General features: G+C 43.1%; 1 protein-coding gene across 4 annotated transcripts in view; it reads right to left on the reverse strand.

The window, feature by feature from the left end:
* Positions 1 to 5,452: 5,452 nt before the first annotated feature.
* Positions 5,453 to 25,771, reverse strand: part of CDYL (chromodomain Y like) — a 183,690-nt gene continuing 163,371 nt past the window's right edge. For 2 of the 4 annotated variants that reach the window (XM_058555343.1, XM_058555344.1), the window contains exons 3-7: positions 25,330 to 25,586; positions 23,781 to 23,953; positions 17,891 to 18,101; positions 7,971 to 8,114; positions 5,453 to 7,106 (exon numbers count right to left, since the gene is read on the reverse strand). In XM_058555343.1, the coding sequence (XP_058411326.1) occupies positions 6,948 to 7,106; positions 7,971 to 8,114; positions 17,891 to 18,101; positions 23,781 to 23,953; positions 25,330 to 25,586 (944 nt within the window). In that variant the 3' untranslated portion in view covers positions 5,453 to 6,947. The remainder of the gene's footprint in view (positions 7,107 to 7,970; positions 8,115 to 17,890; positions 18,102 to 23,780; positions 23,954 to 25,329; positions 25,587 to 25,771) is intronic. The other 2 variants (XM_058555345.1, XM_058555346.1) reach the window with 2 other exon arrangements.

Below are 25,771 nucleotides of genomic sequence, written 5' to 3' on the forward strand. Positions count from 1 at the left end.
ATCAGGGTTCCAGTTGAGTGTCCAAACTCCTTTCTGGGAGATACCAGTGACTCAGAGTGAGGCAGAGGTAGAGTTCAAAGATGGTGCCCACTGGTCTGTCCCTGGAAAGTATCTCACTGGCCACTATATGTGTGTTAAGTTAGATGCCTGCCCCCTCAGGCTGACACTGTAAGACAAGCAAATAAGTCTCTTTCACAGCCAGTCTGGGTGCTTTTCAGTTGGCTGTCTCTGCGCTGGGCCCTGGGGTGGGTGAGTGTGCACCAGCCATTTAATAAGTGTTTCTCAGTTCACTATAGCTTTGTAGGGCTCATGGATGCAAGCCCCATTGGCTTTCAAAACTAGATGTTTCAGGGGCTTCTCAGATGCAGGTCTTAAAAGTTGGGGTGCTGGATGGGGGGTTCAAACCTTTGCTCCTCAGGGAGAAGCTCGGGGTTGTGAGTTCCCTCCTGACTGTGGGTCAGCATGCCAGGGATGGGGTTGATGGCAAGCTTGTGTCTCAGCCTCTTCCACCCACTTTGATGGTTTTTTTTTCTCATTTGCCTGATGTATAGGAGTCACTCAGCCAGTTTTTGTGTTTTTTTCAGAAGAAATTATTCCATATGTAGCTGTAGATTTGGTGTGTCTGTGGGAGGAGGTCAGTTTGGTATCCTCCTGTACTGCCATCTTGAACCAGACTTCTGAACTTATTAATTCTAATAAGCTTTTTTGTGTGGATTCTTTAGCATTTTCTATATGTAAGATCATGTTATCTGCAAATAGCTAGTTTTACTTTTTCCTATACAATCTGGTTGCCTTTTATTTCTTTTCTTGTCTACTTGTCCTGGCTAGAACCTTCAGTACAATATTGAATAGAAGTGGCAAGAGCAAACATCCTTGTCTTGTTTGATTTTAGGATGAAAGCTTTCAATTGCATCAAGTATGATGCTAGCTGTGCATTTTTCATAGATGCCCTTTATCAAGTTGAGGAAATTCCCTTCTATTCATTCCTAGTTTGAGCATTTTTATTGGGATGACTTGGATTTTTCAACACATGCTTTTCTGTGTTTATTGAGATGATCATGTAGTTTTATCCTTTATTTTATCAACATGGTATATTACACTGATTGATTTTTGCATATTGAACCAGCCTTGCATTCTTTGGATAAATCCCACTTGGTCATGGTGCCAGATTATTCTGTTGAGTATTTTTGCATCCATATTAATAAGAGATATTGGCCTATAGTTTTCTTTTCTTGTGATGTCTTTGTGTGGTTTGGTATTAAGGTAATACTAGCCTTATAGAGTAAGTTAGAAAGTGTTCCTTCCTCTTCTATTTTTTGGAAGCATTTTTGAAGGATTGATATTGATTCCTTTTTAAACATTTAATAGAATTCACGAGTAAAGCCATCTGGTCCTGGCTTTTTTTGTGTTCGGAAGGTTTTTGATTACTGAGTCAATCTTTTTACTTGTTATAGGTCTTTTCAGGTTTTCTATTTCTTCTTGAGTCAGTTTCAGTAGTTTATGTCTTTCTAGGAATTAGTCCATTTCATGTAGCTTATCTAATTTGTTAGCATACAGTTGCCATAGTATTCTCTTATAATTCTTTTTATTTCTATAAGGTTGTTAGTACTGTCCCATCTTTCACTCCTGATTTTAGTAATTTAAGTGTTTTTTTCTTGGTCAATCTAGCTAAAGGTTTGTCAGTTTTGTTAATCTTTTCAAAGAACTAACTTTTGGTTTCATTAATTTTCTCTACTGTTTTTATATTCTCCATTTCACTCATTTCTGCACTAATCTTTTTTATTTCCTTCCATCTGCTTGCTGTGCGTTTGGTTTGTTCTTTAGTTTCTTAAGGTGGAATGTTAAGTTATTGACTCGATATCTTTTTACTTTTCTACTTTTTAAATATAGGTGTTTTGTTATTACATAATTTATGTAAACTTGGTTATGTTTTCATTTTCATTCATCCCCAAGTATTTTCTAATTTCACTTGTGAAGGTTTCTTCTTTGACTGTTTTTTAGGAATGTGATGTTTAATTTCCATATATTTTCAAATTTCCTAAATTTCTTTGTTATTGATGTCTAGTTTCACTCCATTGTGGTTGAAGGACATACTTTATAGAGCTTGTTTTATTGCCTAACATATAGTCTGTTCTGGAAAATGTTCCATGTGCACTTGGGAAGAATATGCATTCTGCTGTTGGGTGGAGGGTTCTATAGATGTGTGTGTTAAATCTACATGGTTTGTAACGTTCAAGTGTTCCATTTCCTTGTTGATCTGTCTAGCTGTTATATCCAGGGTGTTTCATATAAGTGATATATACATATATCTATATCTCTCTCCCAGTTTTAGAATACAATGTAAAATTTAGGAAAATAGGAATTAATGTTAAAACTCATTAGATCTTAGCTTTTATTCTTATAAATGCCTGTATTAAACAATTTATTAGTTATCTAAGGACATAATATGGCTCTAAGACCGTAAGTCTGCTTTTGAAATACTGAAGTTTTCTACCCCACCAAAAAAGTAACTTTTAAACCAATGTTCAAATCATGCAACGTCACTTTCACCAGAGCAGATATCTGCATCTTCAGAGACTGTCAGAATGTTCCCCAGAGGACAGGGAGGAGTTTCCTGGAATATAGTCAGCCCTTCCCCTGTTGCCAAGCAGTGAGGGTGTTTATTTTTAAATGCTAGCGTTGAGAGAGCTTGGCGGACTGCTCTGTCTCCTTCAGATGCAGAAATAGTTCGCAGACCATCAAAATCCTCTGGTAGGTCCAGCCTCCACTTGAAAAAGCCCTGAATCCCAAGCTGCCAAGCAGCCTCAAACTGCCCCACCGCCCACTGCCCCACCACTTCCACGCACTGAATCATAGGCCCAAGAGATGCCAGAACTGCACTGGACTCTCCAGGCCACCCCAGGCACAGGCAAGTGACGCTACTTGCCCTGGGTCAAATACCCCAGATGCTTGGACCTCAGTCCAGAGGTTTTGATTTAATTAGTCTCACGTGCAGCCAGGGCACTGAGCATTTTCAAAGCTCTGTAGGTGATTCTAACGTGCAAAGTTTGACGACCACTTGTCTACACTACCAGTAGCCAATTTCCATCTCAATTTGACAGTAGCAGGTAAACGTGTAGAGAAGGCAGGCATACAGAGCAGTGGAATGTGTAGAGCACTAGCTACTCCTTGTGGCAGGCCACTTACAGGCTGTATGATGATGCGAAAGTCACCTGACCCCACTGGGCCTCAGTTTTCTCATGTATCAACAGGTGCATGCAATGTCACAGATTCTCTCCCACTCTCTCAAGTTCTGGGCTTTACTCTAAGGCCTAAGGCCCCTTGGAGGACTGTTCCCCCTGCCCTGAGTCTCTCCCCACCAGCATGTTCTGGAAGCTCTGCGAGTGCACTCCAGGATAGGAAGGGCATGGGCTGGGGAAAGCTGGTTACAAGAGGATAGAAAGGTCAGTAACAGAGAGGTCATCAGATGGGCTCGTTCATCTGGGATTTGGGGGCATGCAGGTGAGAAAGCTTCCTGAGGGCGGTGACAGACCCAGCTGAGAGCCCTGAGCCTGGGGCTGTCCCTCTCTTAAAATGTGTGTCACTACTTGGTAGGTGCCAACGCACCTGCAACATACACAATTTCCTTCCTTTGGAGGTCGTAACATTTGTCCATGTAAGTGTAAGCGAAGTAATGTACAAGGGGGTTGGAGCCTCTGTGATATGGCCGAAGAAGAGCGAGTTGTCCAAGGAGGCCGGCGCCTGGTCCTCTGGGCTCCCACTTCGCCCAGAGACGTGGGGCACTCCTCATTCACTCTTTGACCAAGTAACAGGGTGCCGAGAGGGGCGGCATGAGCAGCCCTAGCCAGCTGCCCTCCACACACGTCTGTTTACATTGTAGGTATGGATTTCCCTCAACAATCTTCAAAGTTTGGGGTTCTGATTTCTTTAGTCTTCACTAGTCTTCTCGCCAGAGATGGATGTCAGAAACGAAATCAGCGTACCAAAAGATTTGTTCCTGAGTTCTTGTTTTATAGTGATTATATATAATATATATTGCAATATTCTCTGAAAAATGAGTACTTGCAAAAAAATTAATAAGCTAATACACCTATGGTGTTTAGAATAGCACCTGGCATGTACTGCAGTGTAAGTACAGCTGAGGAAGCAAGGCCAAAAAGGGGATGGCCCTGGTGGAAGGCCTAAGGGGGCAGTAGTGACCCCTCTGGCTCTCAATGGTCACAGGCTTTCTACTTCTGCTTCTGAGAGGCTGAGCAGTATTTCAGCCCAGGAGCTGGGAAGCACTAAGGAGAGAACCTGATAAATAGAAAAAAGAATCTGTTTCTTGTGTATATCCTTCCCAACTTTTAAAAGCATATAATGGGGGTTTTTGATATGAATTGTTCCATAACGTGTTTTCACCTAAGATTTTATAAGGATTCCACTGAGTGGTTGTGGCATAATTATTTAACCCAAACCCTATTGATGAGCATATATTCTGTTTCCAACTTTTCACTATTAGGAACAATTGAGACGAATTTAATTACATATGTATCTTTATTCTCAAATCTCCTATAAGAATTCATTCCTTAAGATGAATCTTTTAAATGGAGTTGTTGGGTCCAGGTTTTTAATACTTATTTTGCCAGTTACTGTCAAATTCTCCTCTAAAGTTGAACTCATTTAGACTTCTACCAATATGAGAGATTGCATTTCCTGTTGCCCTCACTGGGTATGAGCCTAAGAATTTAATGTTGCCAGGTCTTCCTCCTACTTGGGCTTGATTCATGAGCCAGAAGGTAAAAGGCAGAAGTTTTGCTTCAAAAGAGAAAAGGGAATGTGGCCATCATGGCCTGGAGAATGCAAAGTCCAGGATTATGGAATTGGATCACTACGTTGAGAGTCCACTGAATTAATTCCCTATTTGTAAATTCTAGACAACATACATCATGGGGCAGTGGCCAGAATATGGGCTTTGCCATACTGAACTGTGTTGGAAGTCTGGTCCTACCCCCACAGGAAGTGTTTTATACTTCAGGTTCCTTATCTATAAAACAGGAATGAAAAGGTCTACGTTGTTGGTTTGGATAGAGAAGACTTAAGTTACAACCCCACAGACACAGATAAGAAAGCTCTTAAACTCTCTCAATACTGAATGAGAGGTAAATCACAGAAGCTGATATACAAGTGAGATGATATAAAGTTCAACAATACGCAGAACTAGGAGATATGTTTTAGGACTATGCTTCTGTGAACGAGAAACAAGGGTAAGACTGACACCAAATTCGGGAAATGGTAACCTGGGGGCCAGGCAGACATGACTTGGGAGGACACTGGTCATATTCCAGGTCCCCCGAGGTGTGGTTACACAGGTGTGCATTATTCTTTGAACTGTACAAATGTAGTACGCCCATATGAACATTTCACAAAAAAGATTAAACATCCCATGAGAAACTTAGAGAAATATTTCAAATGTGTTAAGAAATATTAGTTTTATTTAACCAGTTTTCACAGCTGAATATTTATTCTATAAAAACTTTACAGATTGTACAGTTTATATATAGTTCAAACTACTGAACGAAAAAGTAGGTCCCACAGATGCAAAAATACTGCACCAACCAATCCAAGGTAAAGGCTGATTTACACACTGTACAGCTCTCCATGTGGCTGGGAGGTGGTCGGTTCTAAGTATAAACTTTAAAACTGTACAAAAATAAGGTTTTGATTTTATTTCATTCTTCATACATTCAATACAATTGCAAGCTCAGAAGCCTAACTAATAATAGGCATCTGTAATCATGACTCAGTTCCCACTCCAGAAAGGAATGCGAACGTCTATTTACACAGGGCACTCTTGGACACCAGACTGTACTCAGTATATTGTGAAGACATGAAAGCAGAGACCAAGAACATTAAATGTCGAATATAAGGTAGTTTTTTTTCCAAAAAGGAGTTTCTGCATTTAATAGTGTGCCAAAAGAATTTTAACTTATTAAATAAAATATATTCTAAGTGAACCTAAAAATTACTTTATAAACATAAAAATACTTTTTTTTTGGTGTAATACATCAATCATATCTGCAAATAGAAAACCAAAACTGTATATAAAGTACTATTTCTCACCCAGCAACAAGAAGCACTTATGTAGTTATTTTTCAAAAGGGTCAGAAAAACTATTTAAAACCCACTAAGACTAACTTATAACTTAGATATTCATACTTAAGCTATTCAGTGATCCACTAATACTGCAAAACAAGCTTTCTTCTAGACAGACAGTGGTTTCTTCATGTTAACTGGGTAAGAACTGGACTTATTAAGAAACAGAAGGAGAAATCAATTGATCTCTCAGCGTGAATCTTAAGCATACATTTAGTTTGGGGGTATGTTCATCAGTGAATTTTTCATCAGAAACACTTATCCTAAAAGATAAGTCTTACTTTTGATTTACAATTTTCCATCTCTGAGGTATCTGTACCTTCTTGCAGACAAAGGCAAGTCTCAGATCTTTCTGTATCTCTATTTGGGGCAGGGGAGGTGAGGCTGGCTAATACCTCTTTAGATTCTGTGTTCTAGAAAGAAAAATAAAGAAAACAAACATTATTCCAGACTTTTCTGCCATCCAAACCCAACAAAACACCCTTGTTTTCTTTTTTATACAGTACTAGCCAAAGATAACAAAAATTAGAGCTTCAAAGAGCAGTCTAGAGCCACCATATTACTTTCATACTCGTGTGTAGATTAAGTATAAAATAATGACGTTTGGACAAAGGAGCTTTGTAGTTATTTATTTTTAAGTTACAGTACTTAAAAACTCCTTGATAATAAATAGCTTGGATGTTTCAAGTCCTGCTTCCAAGCGTGAGCTACAAGTGAACTTGTTTCAGGCTGTGACGATGGATTAGGGCAAGTTGGAGCCACAGATGTCCTGCTCAATACAATTCCAGTGTCATCAGCAGGCAGCCTGCCAATCAAAACTCATCGATTTTCCTCTGCAAGTATTTCAACATGGAGTCCATCCCTTGGGCTGAGCCCCAGATTTTCTTCAGCACTTCACACTCCCTCTCATTGGCCTGCTCCAACTCCATCTTCATGTTACAGCGCACGAGGGCTTTGGATTCCTCCAGCACCTGGACCAGACAACAAGCAGTTAGTCAGCAGGGTGTGTCTGCAAACGCTGGCTCCACTTTGCCCCCAAAACGTATGGAGGCCATGATCAAACTTGAGTAATTACCTGTTAGAAAGGCTACCAGACATTTTTTCACAATACACATCAGGTCTAATATACATATAAAGTATATTTCACACTAGATAATTGGACAAATTCTAGACTTCAAAATGGTTGTCAACCTATTTCAGAAGGGAGCTGTGCTATCTGCACCCTGGTTCTCTCCCAGCATCAAGTCCAGCCGTAGCTGCACGCACTGCTGAGGGCCAGTGTGGACCCTGCACTGGACATCAACTGCTGTGACGCTCGATGGAAACTCTAAGAACACCCAGTGAGGGGATTTTCTAACTAAAATTTAATTTTAATGAGGGTTGTTCACACGTCTAGGGGCTTAGATGGGAGTTATGTCAGGTAATATTAAATAATATTTCATCCTGTAATTTGCTAAATGAAATTTTGTTAGAAGACTGAATATTATCCAGCACATTTATTAAACAAAAACTTAGATCCATTGGGAGACAAAAGAAATGTGATTATATGAAAGGGCTTTGGAAATAGTAAAGAACTACATAAATGCTTTTTGTAGACTTTTATAGGACATTTTAAAGTTACTAAGTCTTGGATCGAAATGCACTCCTTTAATTCTTGGGTATTTGCAAAGGCAAGGCAAGCAGATCTGGAGCAGTGGCTCCATCAGTATCTCACACGAAGGTGGCTGTGCAGGGAGGAGATGTGGGGGACTCAGGAAATACGGTTCAATGTGTGAGCTCTCTGGAGGAAGCGGGCATAGTAAGAAAAAAAAAGTAAGAGAACGAATTTGACATACAACTGGATTACACGAGGCAAGTTCCTTAATGCGAACCATGACTTCCTGGGTGAAGGTCCCAGGCCAGAACACCTGGGAGACCAGGCCTTTGCCGCATGCCTCCTGCGCCGTCAGCTTCCGCCCACTGAGCAGCATTTCATTTGCCTGAAAGGAAGAAGAGTTGTGCCGACATGAAAGGTGAGGGGAAGGCGGGCAGGGAAGACCCAACCCGAAAAGTCATCCCTTAAATTCAAACCTGCGCACTGAGAATAAACCACACGAGCTGCAACCTACTAGGCAGATGGGAAGTAACACACCAACCTGTAACTTTTTAAAAAAAGAACATAGAAGGCTTATTTGACGACGTAATAAAGAATCACATGGAGGTAACCAGGAAATCTAAGTTGGAAAAGGTCCACTTGCTGTTCATTTGACGTTACTGGCATGCCCCCTCCACCTGCCTCCTCCTCCCCATGTCGGCCATCCCCACGTGGGAACTCACTGAACACATAGAACAGTCTCCTGGGAAACTGAGGCATATGCAAGGCTAGAAAATCCGTCATTTTAGGGATGTGAACCAGTCACAGAACTACGACACAATATTTTCTATATCTGAGAGATGCCAATGGTGACTTGTTCTCAATATGCAGAGACAACGTTCTCAGGGCAGTGAATGTTTCTGCTGGAATGTAACTCAGAGGCACATTTTATGGCTTGGACATTAAAACAAGAAAATATCTAGGACCTGAATGCATCCAAAATGACCACTATTGTAGTCTGCTTAGGAAGGTCTGACTATGGTTACTTCACATGACTCAACGGAGGAAGTTAACATTTGTTTTTGTTAAAAAAAAAATTACATGTATAAATATATATGAAATTGGCTTTAACTTAGTCCTGGATTCTAGATCACTTTTAAGGTCTCAACACAATGTGTGTGGATTTGATCTCATTCAAACAATAGGCTCAGAGATGCTGAAATAAGGAGAAAAGGGGAGAATATGTATCAGACAAAGAAAATTCCCACTATTTTGATGTGACAATTTCCTGTCTGTAGTTTATCTTACATGGTTAACTCTCCTGAAGACTGATAGTCACTAAGAAGCTTCTGGAACTCAGGTAAAACACACTTTTGGTAGGGGGCTTCCTTTTCCAAAAGAGCTAAAATCATTGTTATGAAAGGCCTTAAAGTTATGAATTTGGTCTCTCAGCTGACAGTACCTGTGCTCTTCCTGTAAACACATCGAGATGGTTTAGTGCGGTGAAATGCACAGCTTGGAGAGCATGTAAGTAAAAGAGCTGGCAAAGCAAATGCCTGGCTGATTCACCACCCTTTCAACATAGCCGGAGACTGGAGAACAGGGCCGGGGTACAGGGTACTCACAAGAAGGATCTGCAGGGTTCCTAACACTCACGACTTTGTCCAAGACTTAGCACAAATAACAGGCTGCACCAAAGTGGAGCTCAGAGCCAAGTCCTGGGCAAAGTTGTGAGCGTTTGAAGAGGCTGGAGATATTCTACAAAACCCCTTCTCAGCGAAAAAGTGTAAAATAAACAATGGATTTAGAAATTTGACTTAACCTTACTGTCAGCTGTTAAGATAATTCTTCTAAAGGCAGATCCAAATGCAACGAGAAAGGATGATGGGAACAGAGATGCTGATGAAATGACTTAGTGCATTCCATGCTCTATGGTAATAGAATTTTCGTTTCCTAGTTTGTGTGTCTCTCACTCTCAACATACAGTGAAGACAACACCACAACTAAATCACGTAAGTGTGAAGTATGTTCTCAAGACCAACTTGAACCACAGGATCTTAGCTCGGGTAGTGGACTCAAACCACCTCGCCAGGCCCCTTGTGCCCATCGGGAGTGGGGAGTATTGAAGAGCAAGCATTCTTCATGTATTTCTTCTCCAGCCCTTCGGCAGGGCCCTCTCTGTCCTCCACGGTCACTTTTTTGAACATTATTTCTTGCCATCTGGGGGTCAACTTATAGCCCTACCACAATTCTCTTCCCTCCTTGTCTCCCTTTCATTCCCTTTCCTTGATTCTCTCAGGCCTGCTGCCAGCCAGGCTGGGGCCGGCAGCCCATCAAAACAATCCTCCCCTCCAGTCAGTGAGCTGTCACTGCCACCCATCTTCCTCCTTTCAGAGCCGGGCTAACTCTGTACCTGCTGTCACTGGAGATTCCATCCCTCCTTAGTGTTCTCTATCCAGATGGCTGGATGTGCAGGACAACTAAGGGTGTTTCTGAATTTACCCAAAGTATGAATGGTAGGACTGAGTCAAGGTTGTTAATGTTTCTCATGTAAGCACAGGCAAAGTTGGTTTAAAGTACAGTCATCAAATAAAACCAATAAGAAAAATCTCCTTGGTAAGATTAGTAAGATTAAATACATTCAATTTGAATGAGCATGTTTTCACACATGCAATTTCCAGAAGTTTTTTCTTCTTCTTTTAATTGAGGTAACATTGGTTTATAATGTTATATAAATTTCAGGTGTACACCATTATATTTTGATTTCTGTGTAGACTACATCATGTTCACCACCCAAAGACTAATTATAATCTATCATCACACACATATGCCCAGTTACCCCTTTTGCCCTCCTTCCTCCCCCCTTCCCCTCTGGTAACCACCGATACAATCTCTATGTGTTTGTTTGTTGTTGTTTTTATCTTCTATTTATGAGTGAGATCATACAGTATTTGACTTTCTCCATCTGATTTATTTCACTTAGGATAATACCCTCAAGGTCCAACCAAGTTGTCACAAATGGCTGGATTTCATCTTGTTTTTTATAGCTGAGTAGTATTTCATTGTATATATATACCACATCTTCTTTATCCATTCGTCCCTTGATGAGCACTTAGGTTGTTTCCAATCTTGGCTATTGTGAATAATGCCACAATGAAGACAGGGGTGCATGTATCTTTATGCATTGGTGTTTTTATGTTCTTTGGATAAATACCCAGCAGTGGAATAGCTGGATTGTACCGTAGTTCTATTCTTAACTTTTTGAGGCACCTCCATACTGTTTTCCACAGTGGCTGCACCAGTTTGCATTCCCACTAGCAGTGTATGCGAGTTCCCTTTTCTCCACATCCTCTCCAACACTTGTTATTTCTTGTTAATTGCAGCCATTCTGACAGGTGTGAGGTCATATGTTGTTTTCATTTGCATTTCCCTAATAATTAGTGATGCTGAACACTTTTTCATGTGCCGGTTGGCCATCTGTATATCTTCTTTGGAAAAATATCTGTTCAGACCTTTTGCCCATTTTTTAATTGGGTTGTTAGTTTTTTTTGCTGTTGAGATGGATGAGTTCTTTATGTTTTGTATATTAACCCCTTATCAGATACATGGTTTGCAAATATCTTCTTCCAATTGTTAGGTGTCTTTTAGTTTTGTTGATGGTTTCCTTTGCTGTGCAGAAGCTTTTTAGTTTGATGTAGTCCCATTTGTTTATTTTTTCTTTTGTTTCCCTTGCCTGGTCAGACATGCTATTTGAAAATATGCTGCGAAGACCAAGGTCGAAGAGTGTACTGCCTGTTTTCTTCTAGAATTTTTATTGTTTTGGGTTTTACATTCAAGTCTTTAATTCATTTTAATTTTTGTGTATGGTGCAAACTACTTTCATTATTTTGCATGTGGCTGTCCAGTTTTCCCAACACCATTTTCCAGCCATTTTAAAATGAGAGGTTTCTAACTTCTACCCAAATAACAGATTTGCTAAGATAAGGTCATTGGCAAATTTATTAGCTGCCATTTTGTTCCAAGATGGCTGACTAAACAAAGGACTACATGCAGACAACCCACAGAAATACCTAATGTGGGCAAAACCATCCAACTGTTTTTAAAACTTTATTGTGTATCCCTCCAGACAAATGAGAAATGCTGGAAGAGAGTGAGGGGAAGACCTCTCTTTGTTTAGCCAAAAACATCTCATTAAGAGATGTGGTGAGGAAACTTGACCAGCTTGAGTGGGAGGGATTGGGAAGCTTCAAACCTCATGGAGGCAACTCAGTGGCCGCTCCCACTTCCTTCCTCGAGCCGGTTTCTACACTCCCCAGAAGGGCTGCTCTCACATGGTAAACTCAGGGTAAGGATCCCAGCCTTCACTGGGCACTTCTCTAGCATCACACAGCATCAAGACCGAGAGCTGCCACGTTTACAAAGGGGGGCCCATGTTAGCTCTGTGCTCCCCTCTACTCAGGTTCCTTCAGGTGTCAATCACAGAGCCCACGACACTTCCTGAGGGTACAGGCTCACAGGGGTGGTCCTTGAGACAAGACTGTGACTCTGCAGTGTCTGGCACTCCATGAATGTCTATTGGGGACAGGGAGGGATAAACTGGAGAAGAACATCCTTCTCAGCTGACTCAGCTTATGACTACAGCTTAGCTCCAGAGATCTCTCCCTGCAGCAGACACTACAAGGAAAGGACACAGCTGGTTTTACTTGCGTATTCTTCTTATCCAGATAATAGGATCCTTTGTAGCTTATCCTCCTTGCAGAGTTTTGCGTGTATCTAATGGGGAAAACTGAACTTGTTCTCGCCTTGCACCAGGCTGCTGAAAGCTCATATACACCAAAGCTCATGAAAGAAGCTGCATCATGTAGGCAGTCACTTTGGTCACAATGACTCACCTCAACTACATTTATCACTTTCTCTATAGACGTTTTAGTCAAATACTCTGACCAAAAAGTGCAGAATTTACACTGTGTGAAGTGTGAGCTCTCTGCTCCTGCTTTAAAAGAGCAAGCTTTCTCAATCTGGGCCGGATAATTCTTTGGTGTAGAGGCTGTCCTGCAGGTTGTAGGATGCTGAGCAGCACCCTTGGCCTTTGTCCAGTAGCATCTCCTCGGTTGTGACAACCAAAGTCTCTAGACACTGCCACATGCCCCCTAGGAGTGGGGGATGGGGCAAAACGGCCCCCTTTGAGAACCGCCACTCAAGCAGCACCAGAAGATCACAGGAAGCAGCAAAAAGTAATGACTGTTCAAGGCTTGTCCACTGGGGAAAAATACCACAAACCCAAGAGTAGGCCTTCATTTTGTGATGTCTTCAAGCTGTTTATGGATCTTCCTGAGCACAGTGAACTCTAAGACCTCCACCCCTTAGCAGCATTTGGCTCAAAGGCTCCACTTCCAAAACGCCTTTGCCCAAAATGTGTTCAAACGTCAAGTTTGTATAATATTTCCCCAATCTGCTCTTCCTGTGTATGTGCATCGACATCAGACATCTACTTAGGTAACACAATGTGAGAAAACAGAATTCCCATTATTTTAATTTCCTCTAGAGTAACAACTAAAAATGAGCTTAAAATAATTTTACTGATGATGATGAGTCCTTACTACCAGAATATGTAGTAACTGTCAGGGGATGCATCATGGTGAAAACAATAAGACAAAGGACTCAGATGTGCCCCCTCTTCCTCTGTAAAATATGGAGCACCACTTGGGGTGGACACAGATGCGCCACCCAGTACTCTCCCTCCAGCCCAGGAAACACTTGCTGCCCAGATGCCAGGAATGCTGCCAGCAGGCAACTTCCGGTGGGAGCTCCTAGGGCAGCCTCACCTAGGACAGGCTCTTCCCTGGGGCTGCCACATTCAACAATGGAACATAATGAGGGCATCTGGAACAACTGTGGTGGCCACACATGCTCCAGAGCTCCCCATAGGCTCAGTAGGGGAGCACCACAGCTCACGTCCACCCTCTGCCCAATCCTGCCTCCTCCCTGCCCTGATGGAGGTTGACACACGTCCTGCCTGCCAAAATCCATCTCAGTCTCTGCTTCCAGAGAAACTAACTTGTGACAGGTGGGAGTGGGAGAGAAAGCGGTGATGAGAGGGATTTTGGAGTAGGATCACTCCCCAGCTGGCTGGCAACGAGGATCCTCTCACAGGCTAGGTGGAGCACCCACAGCATCCAGCACAGGTGGCGATCCAAGGGCTAAAATTCTTACAGGTGATGGGATAGTAATTGCTAGTCACCACTGATACAAGCAGAGGGGCTCCCGGGCAGCAAGACTGTATAGCAAGAAAGCTGAGACCCAGGACTTACTAGAGTGGCCAAGCTCCAGACAAGGTTAACAACTCACCCAGGGAAGGTCTGTTAGGCTGTGCAGGGGAGGAGGAGGAGGGGGAGGAGACCCTTCAACTTGGTATGGGGACGTCTGAACCCCAAACTCCTCTGAGCCTGTAGAAATGGCCCACCTGTCCCTATTAAGAACAAGTGCTGCCCCTTTGCTTGAAGACAATACAGACCACTCTCTCTACAAGATGGCATTGCTTCCCTTAAGCCCTGTTCCATCTCCTCTCCTGGCCATCAGGCCTGTAATTTACCTCCTCCCCCAGCAGAGCTGCATGACCCAGCCAGAATGCACTGGTGGGAACTGGGAGAAGACGTGGGACTGAATTCTAAGGGTGTTTGACCCAGGTTCAAAGGGACAGGGGGGTTCACTGATTTGGGAGCTCTCCGGAGATATGAGATTTAACACCCTGGCAGGTGTGCCAGGAAATGGTGTGACCTCACCACTGGGATGGCTCCTAGAAGCATGGAGACAATGATGGCCCAGGCTAAGTGAACCTGAAATGCCAGAGGGAGGATCGCATGCAGACTCCTGGGGTCTGGAAGAAGGCTGTGCTATCCATAACAGAGAAGAATGTGCCTTTTAAAAAATAATTCTGTAGTGCTCACTGTCCCCTGGCAGAGACAGAATGCCCGGCCACGGGACACCAAGTGACCACACATTGGAATGTCCATCACCAGCTGAGTTCTATCAGGCCCACCAAGGAGTAAGGCCAGGCAGGGCCTGTGGCAGATGCACTGCTGGAAATCAGGCAGAAACACCGGAGGGCACAGGCGAGCTGCACAAGCAGGTGGCCCAGGCCCCATGTCACCCACAACTGGGACACCAGTGCCCTGCATCAGCTCACACCTGCAGCTGTATGGGGGATTCCTTATGAGCAAGCTTGGTTTATGGGTAGGCTGGCTCAGTGTGTGGGTGTACAAGCTGAAATGTGATGGCAACTTCGCTGGAGCCCTCCTCAGCAGTGGCTTGAGAAGACTGGAGTGAGGGAAAATGCTCTCAAGTGGGAGATGCACCTGGTCATCCACCTGGTGTAAGAGCAGTGGATCCAAGTGAGAATGCAGAGACTCAGGGCAGCAGTGAAGGGCCTGGCTGGCAGGTCACAGGCCTGGAAGATTGGGGACACGGAGATCTGGGGTAGAAGCATGTGGATGGATGACTGGTAAAGTGTGTACACTGCTGTGTCACATCAGCGTCCACCAGAGAGCATCCACTACGAAGAGGAATTAAACAGCTATGCAAGACAGCTGACACTGGCCAGTCTCGGTCATTGGCCACCCCAGTGCTGGCACGACAAGACATGTGAACAGAGTGGCTGAGGTGTGAGACATGGACCTCAACAGCTTATTAAGCTTCTTAAAGCTGATTTAGCCACTGTTGCCTCTGGATGTCCAGCCTGCCAGCAGGAGACACCAATGCCGGGCCACCTGCTTGGCATCCTTCCCGAGGAGACCAGCCAGGTGGCACGTGGCAGCAAGTCGACGGTTTTCACAGGAACAGAAGCTTTCCCTGGGTCTGGGTTTGCTTTCCTGCCTGCAGGTCCTCAGGCAGCACCACTGAGGCTTATGGAGTGTCTGGTTCACTGGCATGGGATGCCACAGAGCACTGTGCCAGACCAGAAGACCCGTGCACAGCAAAAGAGGTGCGGGAGTGGGCCCTTGACCACGGCGTCCTCTGGTTGAGTGATATTCGACACCTCCAGAAGCTGCTGGTCCGATGGAGTACTGGGATCGCAAGAGGTGTAGGTGGGGCCCTAGTTGGAAGGTGTGCTCCATGAAGATGGGCACTGTCTTCTCATTCACAGTATATACAGGGCATCAAAGACCTTGATATGGTACTATGTCTGGGAAACAAGGGGTGGAAGCAGGAGTGACTGCACTTACCACCCCTCTCAATGATCCTCTGAGGGACACTGTGCTCCCTGTCCTCACAACTCAAGACTCTGCTGATCCCAGAGGTGACACGCTTCGCCAGCAGAAACAGCAAGGCGCCCAATGAACTTAAAGCCACAACTGTTGCTTGGGCACTTGGTGTCCCTGAGCCGAGGCTCAGAAGGCAAGGAGGGGACCATCCCTCCTATCAGAAGTTGGAGGGCTGCTGCTTCACAGTGCGAAAGGAGGGGATGTGTGGAGCCCCAGGGCCTACTGGACGCCTGTTGGTCCTCCCCTGCCCAACTACAGCTGTAAATGTTCAAGTACAGCAACTTGGGCCTGAGTGGGGCACAGTGCCCAGGCCTCAGGCCCCTCTTTTACATTTCTGTGTTTTAAACTATTTTATACTTTCTGTTTTAGGAATAAGTTTAGACTTAACGGGAAGATTATAAAAGCAGCACAGTAAACCCTTCACTTAACTCTCCCAAATGTTATCATCTTATATAACATCTTACAATGATCAAACCAGAAAATGACCACTGATACAAGTCCTATGACCTTGGCACTTTGGAAGAGCACTGCTCAGTATCTGTACCCTGTGCCGCAATCTGGGCTTGTCTGGCATTCTCTCAGGATCAGACTAAGGGGATGAACGTTCGGCAGGACTGGGCAGAGCGATGCTGCATCACATCACGGTGAACTGTGGCCGACAGGTCTGACTTCGGGTGAACTCTGATCACCCAGGAAGGTGGTGCTGCCAGGCTCCTCCGCCATGGAGTCTACTTCCCATCACAGTAACGAGAGGACACAAATATCCTTTCCTCATCATACCTTTACCCACTAACTTGACCACCCAGTGGTTCCTGTCACAACACTTATCACCAGCTAATCCTCCCTTTCTCAGTATCCCCCAAGAGGAGAGGCCCCCTGGAAGCTGGAGGAGCTCACCCCAACACCTGTATGAAAAGGCAGATCTAAAGGGACAAGGGGTGGACTGTGGTGGACACAGGGATGTGCTGTTGAGACCCCCTCCAAGGGAGGTCTTGCTGCCCAGCTGCCGGTAGTGCCGTCAGCAGCCAGCCATCAGCTCCTGTGGGGACACCCTCTGCAGCAGGGAGCCATCTGGTCTATGGGCCCAAGGCTCTTCCCGGGCAGCCCACACACAGTGACAATAGGAACACGCAGACACAGAGGAACCAGCCATTTTGGTCCACTGTGGGACAACTGTGACAGGCCATGTATGTTCTGGGGCTCCCCAGGGTGTGGCTGAAGCTTCGTTAGTGCCTGCTTCAGTTCAACTTCTCCCTCTGTCCAGCCCTATCTCCTCCCGGCCCTCGAGCAGGTGTTGCCTACCTAATATCTCTCCCAGATGCCAAACTCTGTCTTAGTGTCTGCTTCTGAAGATCCCAACCTGAGACCCTACCTCTTGCCTTACTTGAAGGAAAAAGGAATGCAACATGTTTCACTGCATGATAAGTCACAAGCTATAATACAAACACAAACTACTGTTATGGATGGATTAAACAGTTAAAAAATAAAACTCCACAATTACATGAGGAAAACTCTTATCCTAAGCCACTTGTTTCCTTGTGGCTTTCTCTTAAAAGAGCAGCTTTTAGGCTATCAGGTAAAGAATCTTTTGATTGTAAATTCTGTTGTTTGGGATACAAACTGAGTATCTAACTAATAGTGGATATCAGTGTTAATTAGGCAGAGATATCGATTCCTCATTGAATGAGGTCCTTCTATAGGAAATGATGCAAAACAGTGTCAATAAACATTCTAAGAACCAAAAAATGAAAACCTTCTATGATTTCATGAGTCAAGAATATGGGTTAATGAACAAGAATTGAATTACAAGTGCATTTTGATGGGAAGTCTCCACAGAATGACACCCTGAATATATTTAGAAAATAACCAAACTAAATTTCTTCAGGAAGTTTTCTAGAATGTTTTAAAAAGAGGTACTCACAGATGCTCCTCCCATAATCTTGGGAAACATAACAGTGGAACAGCCATCTGGACTCTGTCCGAAGGTAGTATAGGGTGTTTGAAACCAAGCCTTTTCATTGGCCCAAACCACATCACAAAGAGGCAATATGGATGCTCCTAGTCCAATGGCTGGGCCATTTACTGCTACAATAATAGGCTTCTTAAACTGAATGAAAGTATTCACGAAGTTTCTAAAATGAAAAATAAATGAAAAATTACTCAAAACATTGTGTATTTGAGCAACAGAAAAATCCACTATTATGGACTTCAATTAACCAAGATGTAAACTCTGGAAATCATTAAGAGTTGAGACTACTTGAAGGCTTTCTCCCAGAAATCCATGTGGACCAAGGATTTATTTACTGCATGCTGTAAAGGCTTACAGATACCCTGGATGCCAGGCTGGAAGTGGCTGTCGCCACAGGACCTACATGAAGATTACCGGTAAAATACAGCCAGAGGCTGCTCTTGTATTTGTGGCTAGCTCTTGGGCTCTACGACTAATACGTCTTTCTCTTCGCTCTTTCTTCCTTTTAAGACATAAGGAGCCCAGTAAACACTATGGGCTTTAGAGGACCAATCTAGAAGCTTTCCCAGAGAAAATGTGGCATGGGGCCTACTGAGACTGCCTGGTGTTGAGCAAGGACTAGTGGACTGCGGTCAGGAACCATGGGGTCTGAGTCTGGACTTGGTGTGTGATTTCAGACAGCTCACCGATTATTTGGAAACTATAGATAATTCCTGGGTTGATCCAGAACTAGACTGAATGGCTTGAGGGATGCAGAGACCTGAAGCTTACAGGCTGGTTTAAGACATGAGTCCAAACAAGAACAGCAAACACCACAGACACGCGCCTACACTCCACTTTGTATGCCACTGTGTGCTGTGGAATACAATCAGAGCAGGATTCCAAAGGAGAGTAACACTAGGGATAGGGCAGCCTTCACAGAGGATGTGGATTTTTACAAAACCCAGCCAACGCTATTTTTGGATTTGTTTTGGGACCAGGCTGGAAAAGTAGGCTGCTTTTCAGTCTAGGGTGGGTTGATGCCACACCATACTGGGAATGTACAGCTTCTTCCCACCACTAGTATCTAATTTTATGTTCAGAGGTTGTTTCTTGCTATGATTTAACATGGTGCAGAAACGGACAAACACACACCAAAATAAACACAAGATAATTCCTTTAAGGCAGTCTGAGTTCTAGGTCAGAACTACAGAATTCTAAATTCTAAACTCGACCCCTATCTTTAGTACTGAAAAGAACAATCTGGGCACTCTCTATAATTCAGCAATTTAAAAGCTAGAGCATTCTGTTCAGATTATCTCTGTAAATCATGCTTCAGCATCTTAGGTAAGTCTCCCCTCCTCCCCAAATACTGACATGAAGGGCCATGTATTTTTTTGGAGGAGGGCAGGTTAGGGAAGAGTGGAGAAGTGTGAGAGTGTGTGTGTGTGTGTGTGTGTGTAAAGAAGAGGGGAGAGGAGGGATGCAGAGTTTGGCAGCCTGCAAGCCTAGCTCCAGGGACTGTTCTCAAAAGCACCCCACAGTCAGCACGCAGACCTCAGGCAGAGCTTAGCTGGCTCCCAAAACACCCCCAAGGTTTGTGGGATCTTCCCATGGAGTGAGAACTCACTCACTCGAATGAGCTACACTAGGACTTTCTAAAGTGAGAGAGCCTGAAGCATTGTTGGAAAAGATCACGTTGGGTTTTAATGAAACAGTCAGAGAAGCTTTTAAATAGGTTTTTGAAATAATCATAGATAATTTACATGAAGCTACTGCAGTTGTGCCACGTTTTGAGGATTTTGGGTCAATGACACATGATGGAAATACATTTTCGATGCTCAGTTACTGATGACTCTTGAAAAGGTAACTGCTGAATTGTTCCCATGACATAAAGCAGACATTTTCAAAACGCGTCTCCCTGGGCGTCCTGGCGCAGCTCCGCTTCCATTACCTCACAGAAATGGGGGCAAAGCAGAAATGGCTCCTGTGCTAACAACATCTGGAGATCACGGATGGGATGGCAGATTAACATGAAAGGAATGATCAGAACAGTGTAACAATAAAGTGATTCTAGAGAGAAATGGTAAAAGGAATTAATTACTCTAGGTAGCAGTGTTCCCTCTCATGTTATATGTTTGTATAAAAGAAAAAAATCTGCTTCTAAAATAGATATTGCAAAATCCAAGCTTGGATTTTTAACAGGGTGAAGAAATTGTTTGGAATTGAATTTTTTCCCCCTAAACAGATGATTTTATTTTTATTTTGCCTGGGATGATAACTTAATCTGAAACCTGTGGCTGTTTCTGGGAGGAGTATGAGTGAAGACCATCTTCTTCCCCTTTCAGAGGACACAACCTGGCCATTCTGATGTGGGACTGTGCCAGAAACGAGCATGGTCCACAGAGAAATTCATTTTGTTTAAAAAAACAAACGAAACACTTCATAGAAATGCTTTTCTGTTTAGTAGAAACTTCCCAGAGCCACAAAGCTTTGTCACGTGAGCTGCACGTTGAGCCACATGCTACAGGCGGGGAGGCAGGAGCTGCCCTCAGGCCTGGGCTGAAGCTCTCAGGAGCCCGGCAGTCCAAGAGGGCCTGTCTGTCTGCCACTTTTGCTGAGCATAAAGCAAGTATATTTTAAAATTTAAAATCAAAACAAATGAACATCCAGATGTGCTCAATGCACCACACTGAATTTAAATTTCAGTTTCCTCTGACTTATCCGTCAGTTGAGTGGAAGACTGTACTGGGTATGGCAGGAAGGGAGAGAGATTATATTTTCTACAAAATTAGCTTAAAAAGACTTATTAAACAAAACCAAAATGATATCCATTCTTTGAAGAACATTTACTACTTCACAAGCATCACCAAAAAGTTAGAAAATCACATAAGCACGACAGTCTAGGAATTGCTGAGGGGACACGAGGCACTGGGATCTGTGGTTTTAATAGCCAGCTCACTGACCTTTTAGTTGCGTCCTCTTGTCACCATGACTGTGGTGAACAGGACTGAATGGGGAAGGGGTCAGGCTCTAGGGGATGGTCACTCACTCGCTGTGTTCTCCCCCCAAATCCCTGCTGGTCTCGTCTCACTCGTGGTGGCAGAAGATGCCCCCTGCTGGGGAGAGGAGGCTCTTGGCCCTTCAGACACAAAGCTGCAGCTACCAGTTCCCGCAGACTTCAAAAGCCTAACCTTATAAGCTGATTCATAATAATTTTGTTCTTATCACTAATGTGAATATTTTTATTACAATTAATCTGAAAACTGGTTATCACCAACAATCCTGATAAAGAAATTAGCTGCATAGATACCCGATGATCTAATGTTTAAACCTAATCTTCTTATTTCCCACTTTTCTTTTGGAAACTTGCTACAATGACATTCTTTGCCCCAAAGTTTTAAGGAATTCGAGACAAGACACCACAGAAACAAAAAATATACATAGTAATAGCTTTATGTGTATAAGCCAATCTTATACGTATAAAAATTAATTTAAATGCAAATGAGCAAGAGTAAAGGTTAAATGAATCTGGTGTAATTAATTATTTTCTGGATCCTGCCATTAAGAAAAATTCACACTGACAAAAATATATTCATTTAAAGAAGAACTAAGTTGGTTTCCCTAACGCAGGATTTGGCTTTTTCTTAGAATACCAATTCAGCTTTTTGTGGAGAGCAAGGAGAGTGGCTGGGAGTGGAAGGGTTTGGAGAAGAAACGGGAGTGGGCAGCTGATGAAAATAAACATCTAAAGTTACCTAAAAGTTCAACAAATGAGATCTCTCTCTCTCCTGTTTTTTCTAATCCCACACTATAAGCCGTAGCCACTGTCAAGGGCAATTCAACACCAGAGGATTGGGCTGGACTAGGGCTGAGGCACCAACAGGATTCAGTGGTGAGGCTGAGGGAAATGTCCAGGCGGCAGAAAGTAAGCCAGAACTGAGGAGGTAGAGGGGCGGAAATCCTATTTTCTTATTACAGCAGAGCTCCCAAATCACAATATTATGTGTCAAGTCAGTGTGATCTTACAGAAAACATACGAAGTCACCATCTGAGGCATAACAGTTTGTATCTAAAAAACGAAAATTAAATTTGTGTATTTCATCATGAAAGGATGGGATGGGTTAATAATTAGGAATATCTGCAAGTTGTCTTAGAGGTACTGACAATCTGTCAAAGAATTATGTGCACTGATCAAGCAGTTTAATTTGAAATTGAATAACAAGATGGTCCCATCTACTACACTACATGTTTGAAATTGCTTAGAAGATCAGAAATAATACCTAATAAAATCACATTATAAAATTTCAAACTATTTTTAAAAAAACAAAATAGTCTACAAACTACTCTAAATAGTCTAAAACTGGTGATGTTCAAAGATTAAGGAATAGATAACCTGCTGTATGCATATATGCATGCATGTGTATACAGTATGAGAAAAGATATTAATTTTGAAAATGATTAATAATGTTATAAAAGGCCAAGGTGATGCTCTATAACCCCCAGGTGTGGGGTTCTGGGACTTCTCTGATGAACTCTGGGCAGCGTCCACCAGAACTCTCTTGGGAGATCTGTCAGAGAGAGAGAGAGATGTCCACCCCACTCTAGACCCACCAAAACAGAAGTGCCCCCACCAATCTCGAGGTACATCCCTGGAATGGTTTAGGGGACCAGAAAACCCTGTGCCCCCAAGGTCAGTGCTGAGGGTCTCAGCCACTTGGAGCCCAAAGTAGCTCAACTTCAACTCTCCAAATATCTGGGGATTTTGGAGAAGATCTAACCAACTTCACTGCCATCTGCAAGTCTGCATCCTTAAGTTTCCATCGTTCTGTAAATGATGAAGGCATTCACAAAGGGTTCTTGGGGTTACTGAGGGATATGTCATTTCAGGGAGGGGCGGGCAGTTCATTGGTCTTTCTGGTTGGTGACTGGGTTTCATTCACTTTAAACAAAATTAATCTCTGAAAAAACAGATATTTTTAACTATACTTACAGTGCTTAGCATGAAAAGTGAGGGATATAAACAAAATATGTACCTGGATATGCTTAACCAGAATTGTGTAGTTCTAGGGAAAGCTTTTTACACTGTTAGGATATACCAGTGCAAAGTCCAAAAACAGAGGAAATGGAAATATATAAAGTTATACTGTTAAACGAAAGAAGCAAGTGGCAAAATAACACACAGTATTAATTCCATTTATTTAACAGAACTAAAAATAAATCTCTATTATTTGTGTGTGTGTATGGAATACATACTTGAAAATGTTTAGAACAAGGCTGGGGAAGACATAACGAATGAGCAGTGGACACCTTGGAGGGAGGGGGTTGAGAGAAAGGGAACTTTTACTTTTCCTCTTTATTATCTAGTTTTGTGTGTCGTTGGAACTCAGGATGAACTTCAACAAGAATGTGTACTGCTTGTACTAAAAAAACTTTTTATGTGATATTATGGAAGTAGCTTGTCATAAAGCTTAGTGAATTTATTTTATAGTTAAGCAAATGGTAAGTTATGATGTGAAAGAGAGTGGATCTTTATTTAAGGGTTGAAGACAGAACACACTCATAGAACAAATAAAGGAAACTTGGGCTACACGCTATTGCATACTCTCATCATTCGAACATTCCCTGAGCACTTGCTGGGTTTGAGCCAGCCTTGAAATAAGTTATTTGCTCAAGGCAAGTAGTAATTTATGCCAGGCCCACAGAAAAGGCAGATGATTTAATTAATTTTGCCACTAGTGTCTCTCGGTGGAAGGAGACAGACATTTTGTTTGTAAGGCTTGTTGAAGCCTGTTCTATCGGGCATTGGCACACTAAAAGCAAAACACTCAACCAACGTTTAAACAATACCATTTATGCATACCTGATAGCTTCCGCCATTTTAGTGCTTTCTCTTTTTCTGTCATCTGTTAAACGCCGTATAAAATAAATAAAGTCGAGGCCGCAGCAGAAGACGCTGCCCACGGCGCTGAGCAGCACGAGCTTGCTGTCGTCAGCGGCGGCCGTGCTCAGGGCACTCTGGACCTCCTTCATCACCTGCAAGTCACCAGAAGTTAAAGTGGCAAAGAACACTCCTGGTAAGAATGCTACGAGCACTGGATTACTGGATAATCTGGATCTGCACAAAGTGCATTTACGGCCTGACACCGTTCCCTATGACTACCACAATTTAAAATTGTTCGCAGACTTCTTATCTTCTCTAACAAGAGACTGGGAATGCTGGGGACAGAGTATAATTACATAACTGATTATGAAGAGAGTATAATTAGAAAGACGTGTGAATCTAAGTTACCTTAATATTCTAGTCATTGTGGCTCTCGGGAGGTCAGGCAACTTACATGGTATATCCACCTGGTGTTTCTACAGTTTGGACAGCAGGTGGCACATTCAACCAGATGAAAGAAACCAGTCAGTTCTTTTTTTTTTTTTTTTTTTTTAACACCAGCCCACCACACCTGGGACAGAAACCCCGCTAGCTGCGTGCAGAAAAGTATTAAGTACAAGCACATTAACATGGAGGAGTAGTTTTAGAAGGGCACAAAACCATTTAAAATGATCTCTATGAAGCATTTACAAATCACCGATGAAGGGACTCAAGTCCAAAAATGTACTGGGAACCAACCCTGGTTTGTCATGTGACCCTGGCCAGACACACAAACTTGCTGTAGTTTGGTTTTCTTGTCTGGAAAAAACTGGACCTAGTTGCTCACAAGTGGAAAATAAATAACTACTAGAATTTAAAATTTTAAGTAAGGTGCAATGCAGGTTCAACTATTTCCGATTTTAGATACTTCATAGAATTAGTTGTCGAACCTTTGCAAGCATCAGTTTCCCTCGATCCTTGAAAACTAACTTTACCAGGTACTATCAGCAACGAACATGTGCTGAAATCTCTATAGCTGTAAGCTCCACTCTGATGCTGAACAGTGACTAGGAAAGATGGTACAATATCCTGAAGGGGTTGGGACCCAGGCACTTTAATCTTGTCTGAACAAAAGAACCCTCCCGAGAATCTGATGAAAGCTAAAGAAAAGCGTGTGCGCACACACATTTTATATGTGACCTCAGGGAGGCTCCCTGGATTAAGACCTCCTGACCCAGGGGTGAAGGCGGATGCAGGCACAATTACCACCTCCCCCGTGCAGAACTCTGCCTCCCATCCCAGCCCACACCCTTGAGAATGAAGATGGACACTCACACACGCATACTGTCCCAACTCTCCTGCAGTCACAAGTCTTATAGGGAGCAAGACTGCAAACCTCCTCTGCTTCCTGCCTTCTGGTGGGCACTGAGATGGCCCAGAAGGAGAGTTAGAAAGAGTACAAAGAAGAGCACCAATTTGGCCAGCAGGCCGGGAAAACAAGCACGTAGAGAAACAGGAAGCACAAATCAGCTCAAGGAACGTCTCTCACCTCTGGATTTAGTGAGTTATTCTCTGATGATTTTGTTGATAACAAGATGTGGGTGAAGCCATCCTGCTTCCTGACGACAATATCTCTGTATCTGTAGGCACTTTCTGTTTGCCTCACACTGAAACGCAACCGCTTGTCAAAAGGCTGGTCTCTTCTGTCGTCAATAAATTTCCTTTTCCCAGCTGTCACTCCTGTAACAGATGTCTGTATGTTGGTTGTTCCATTGGCTGTTAACGCGTCCATAAACGGAGATGTACCTGCCAAGAGTTTGAAATCACAGTGGTCCGTGATGTCCTGCTACCAATTCACTACCCGGTGCCATCTTTGAATTAGGTAAAAATGCTCATTACAAATCCAGGATTTAATGTATTAATGCAGGAACCTTAAAAATTAGAACCTTTGGAAAGTCTACTTTTTTTTTTTTTGTGAGGAAGATCAGCCC

This window comes from Diceros bicornis, chromosome 14 (genome assembly GCF_020826845.1).
Source record: "Diceros bicornis minor isolate mBicDic1 chromosome 14, mDicBic1.mat.cur, whole genome shotgun sequence".
Lineage (NCBI taxonomy): Eukaryota > Metazoa > Chordata > Mammalia > Perissodactyla > Rhinocerotidae > Diceros > Diceros bicornis.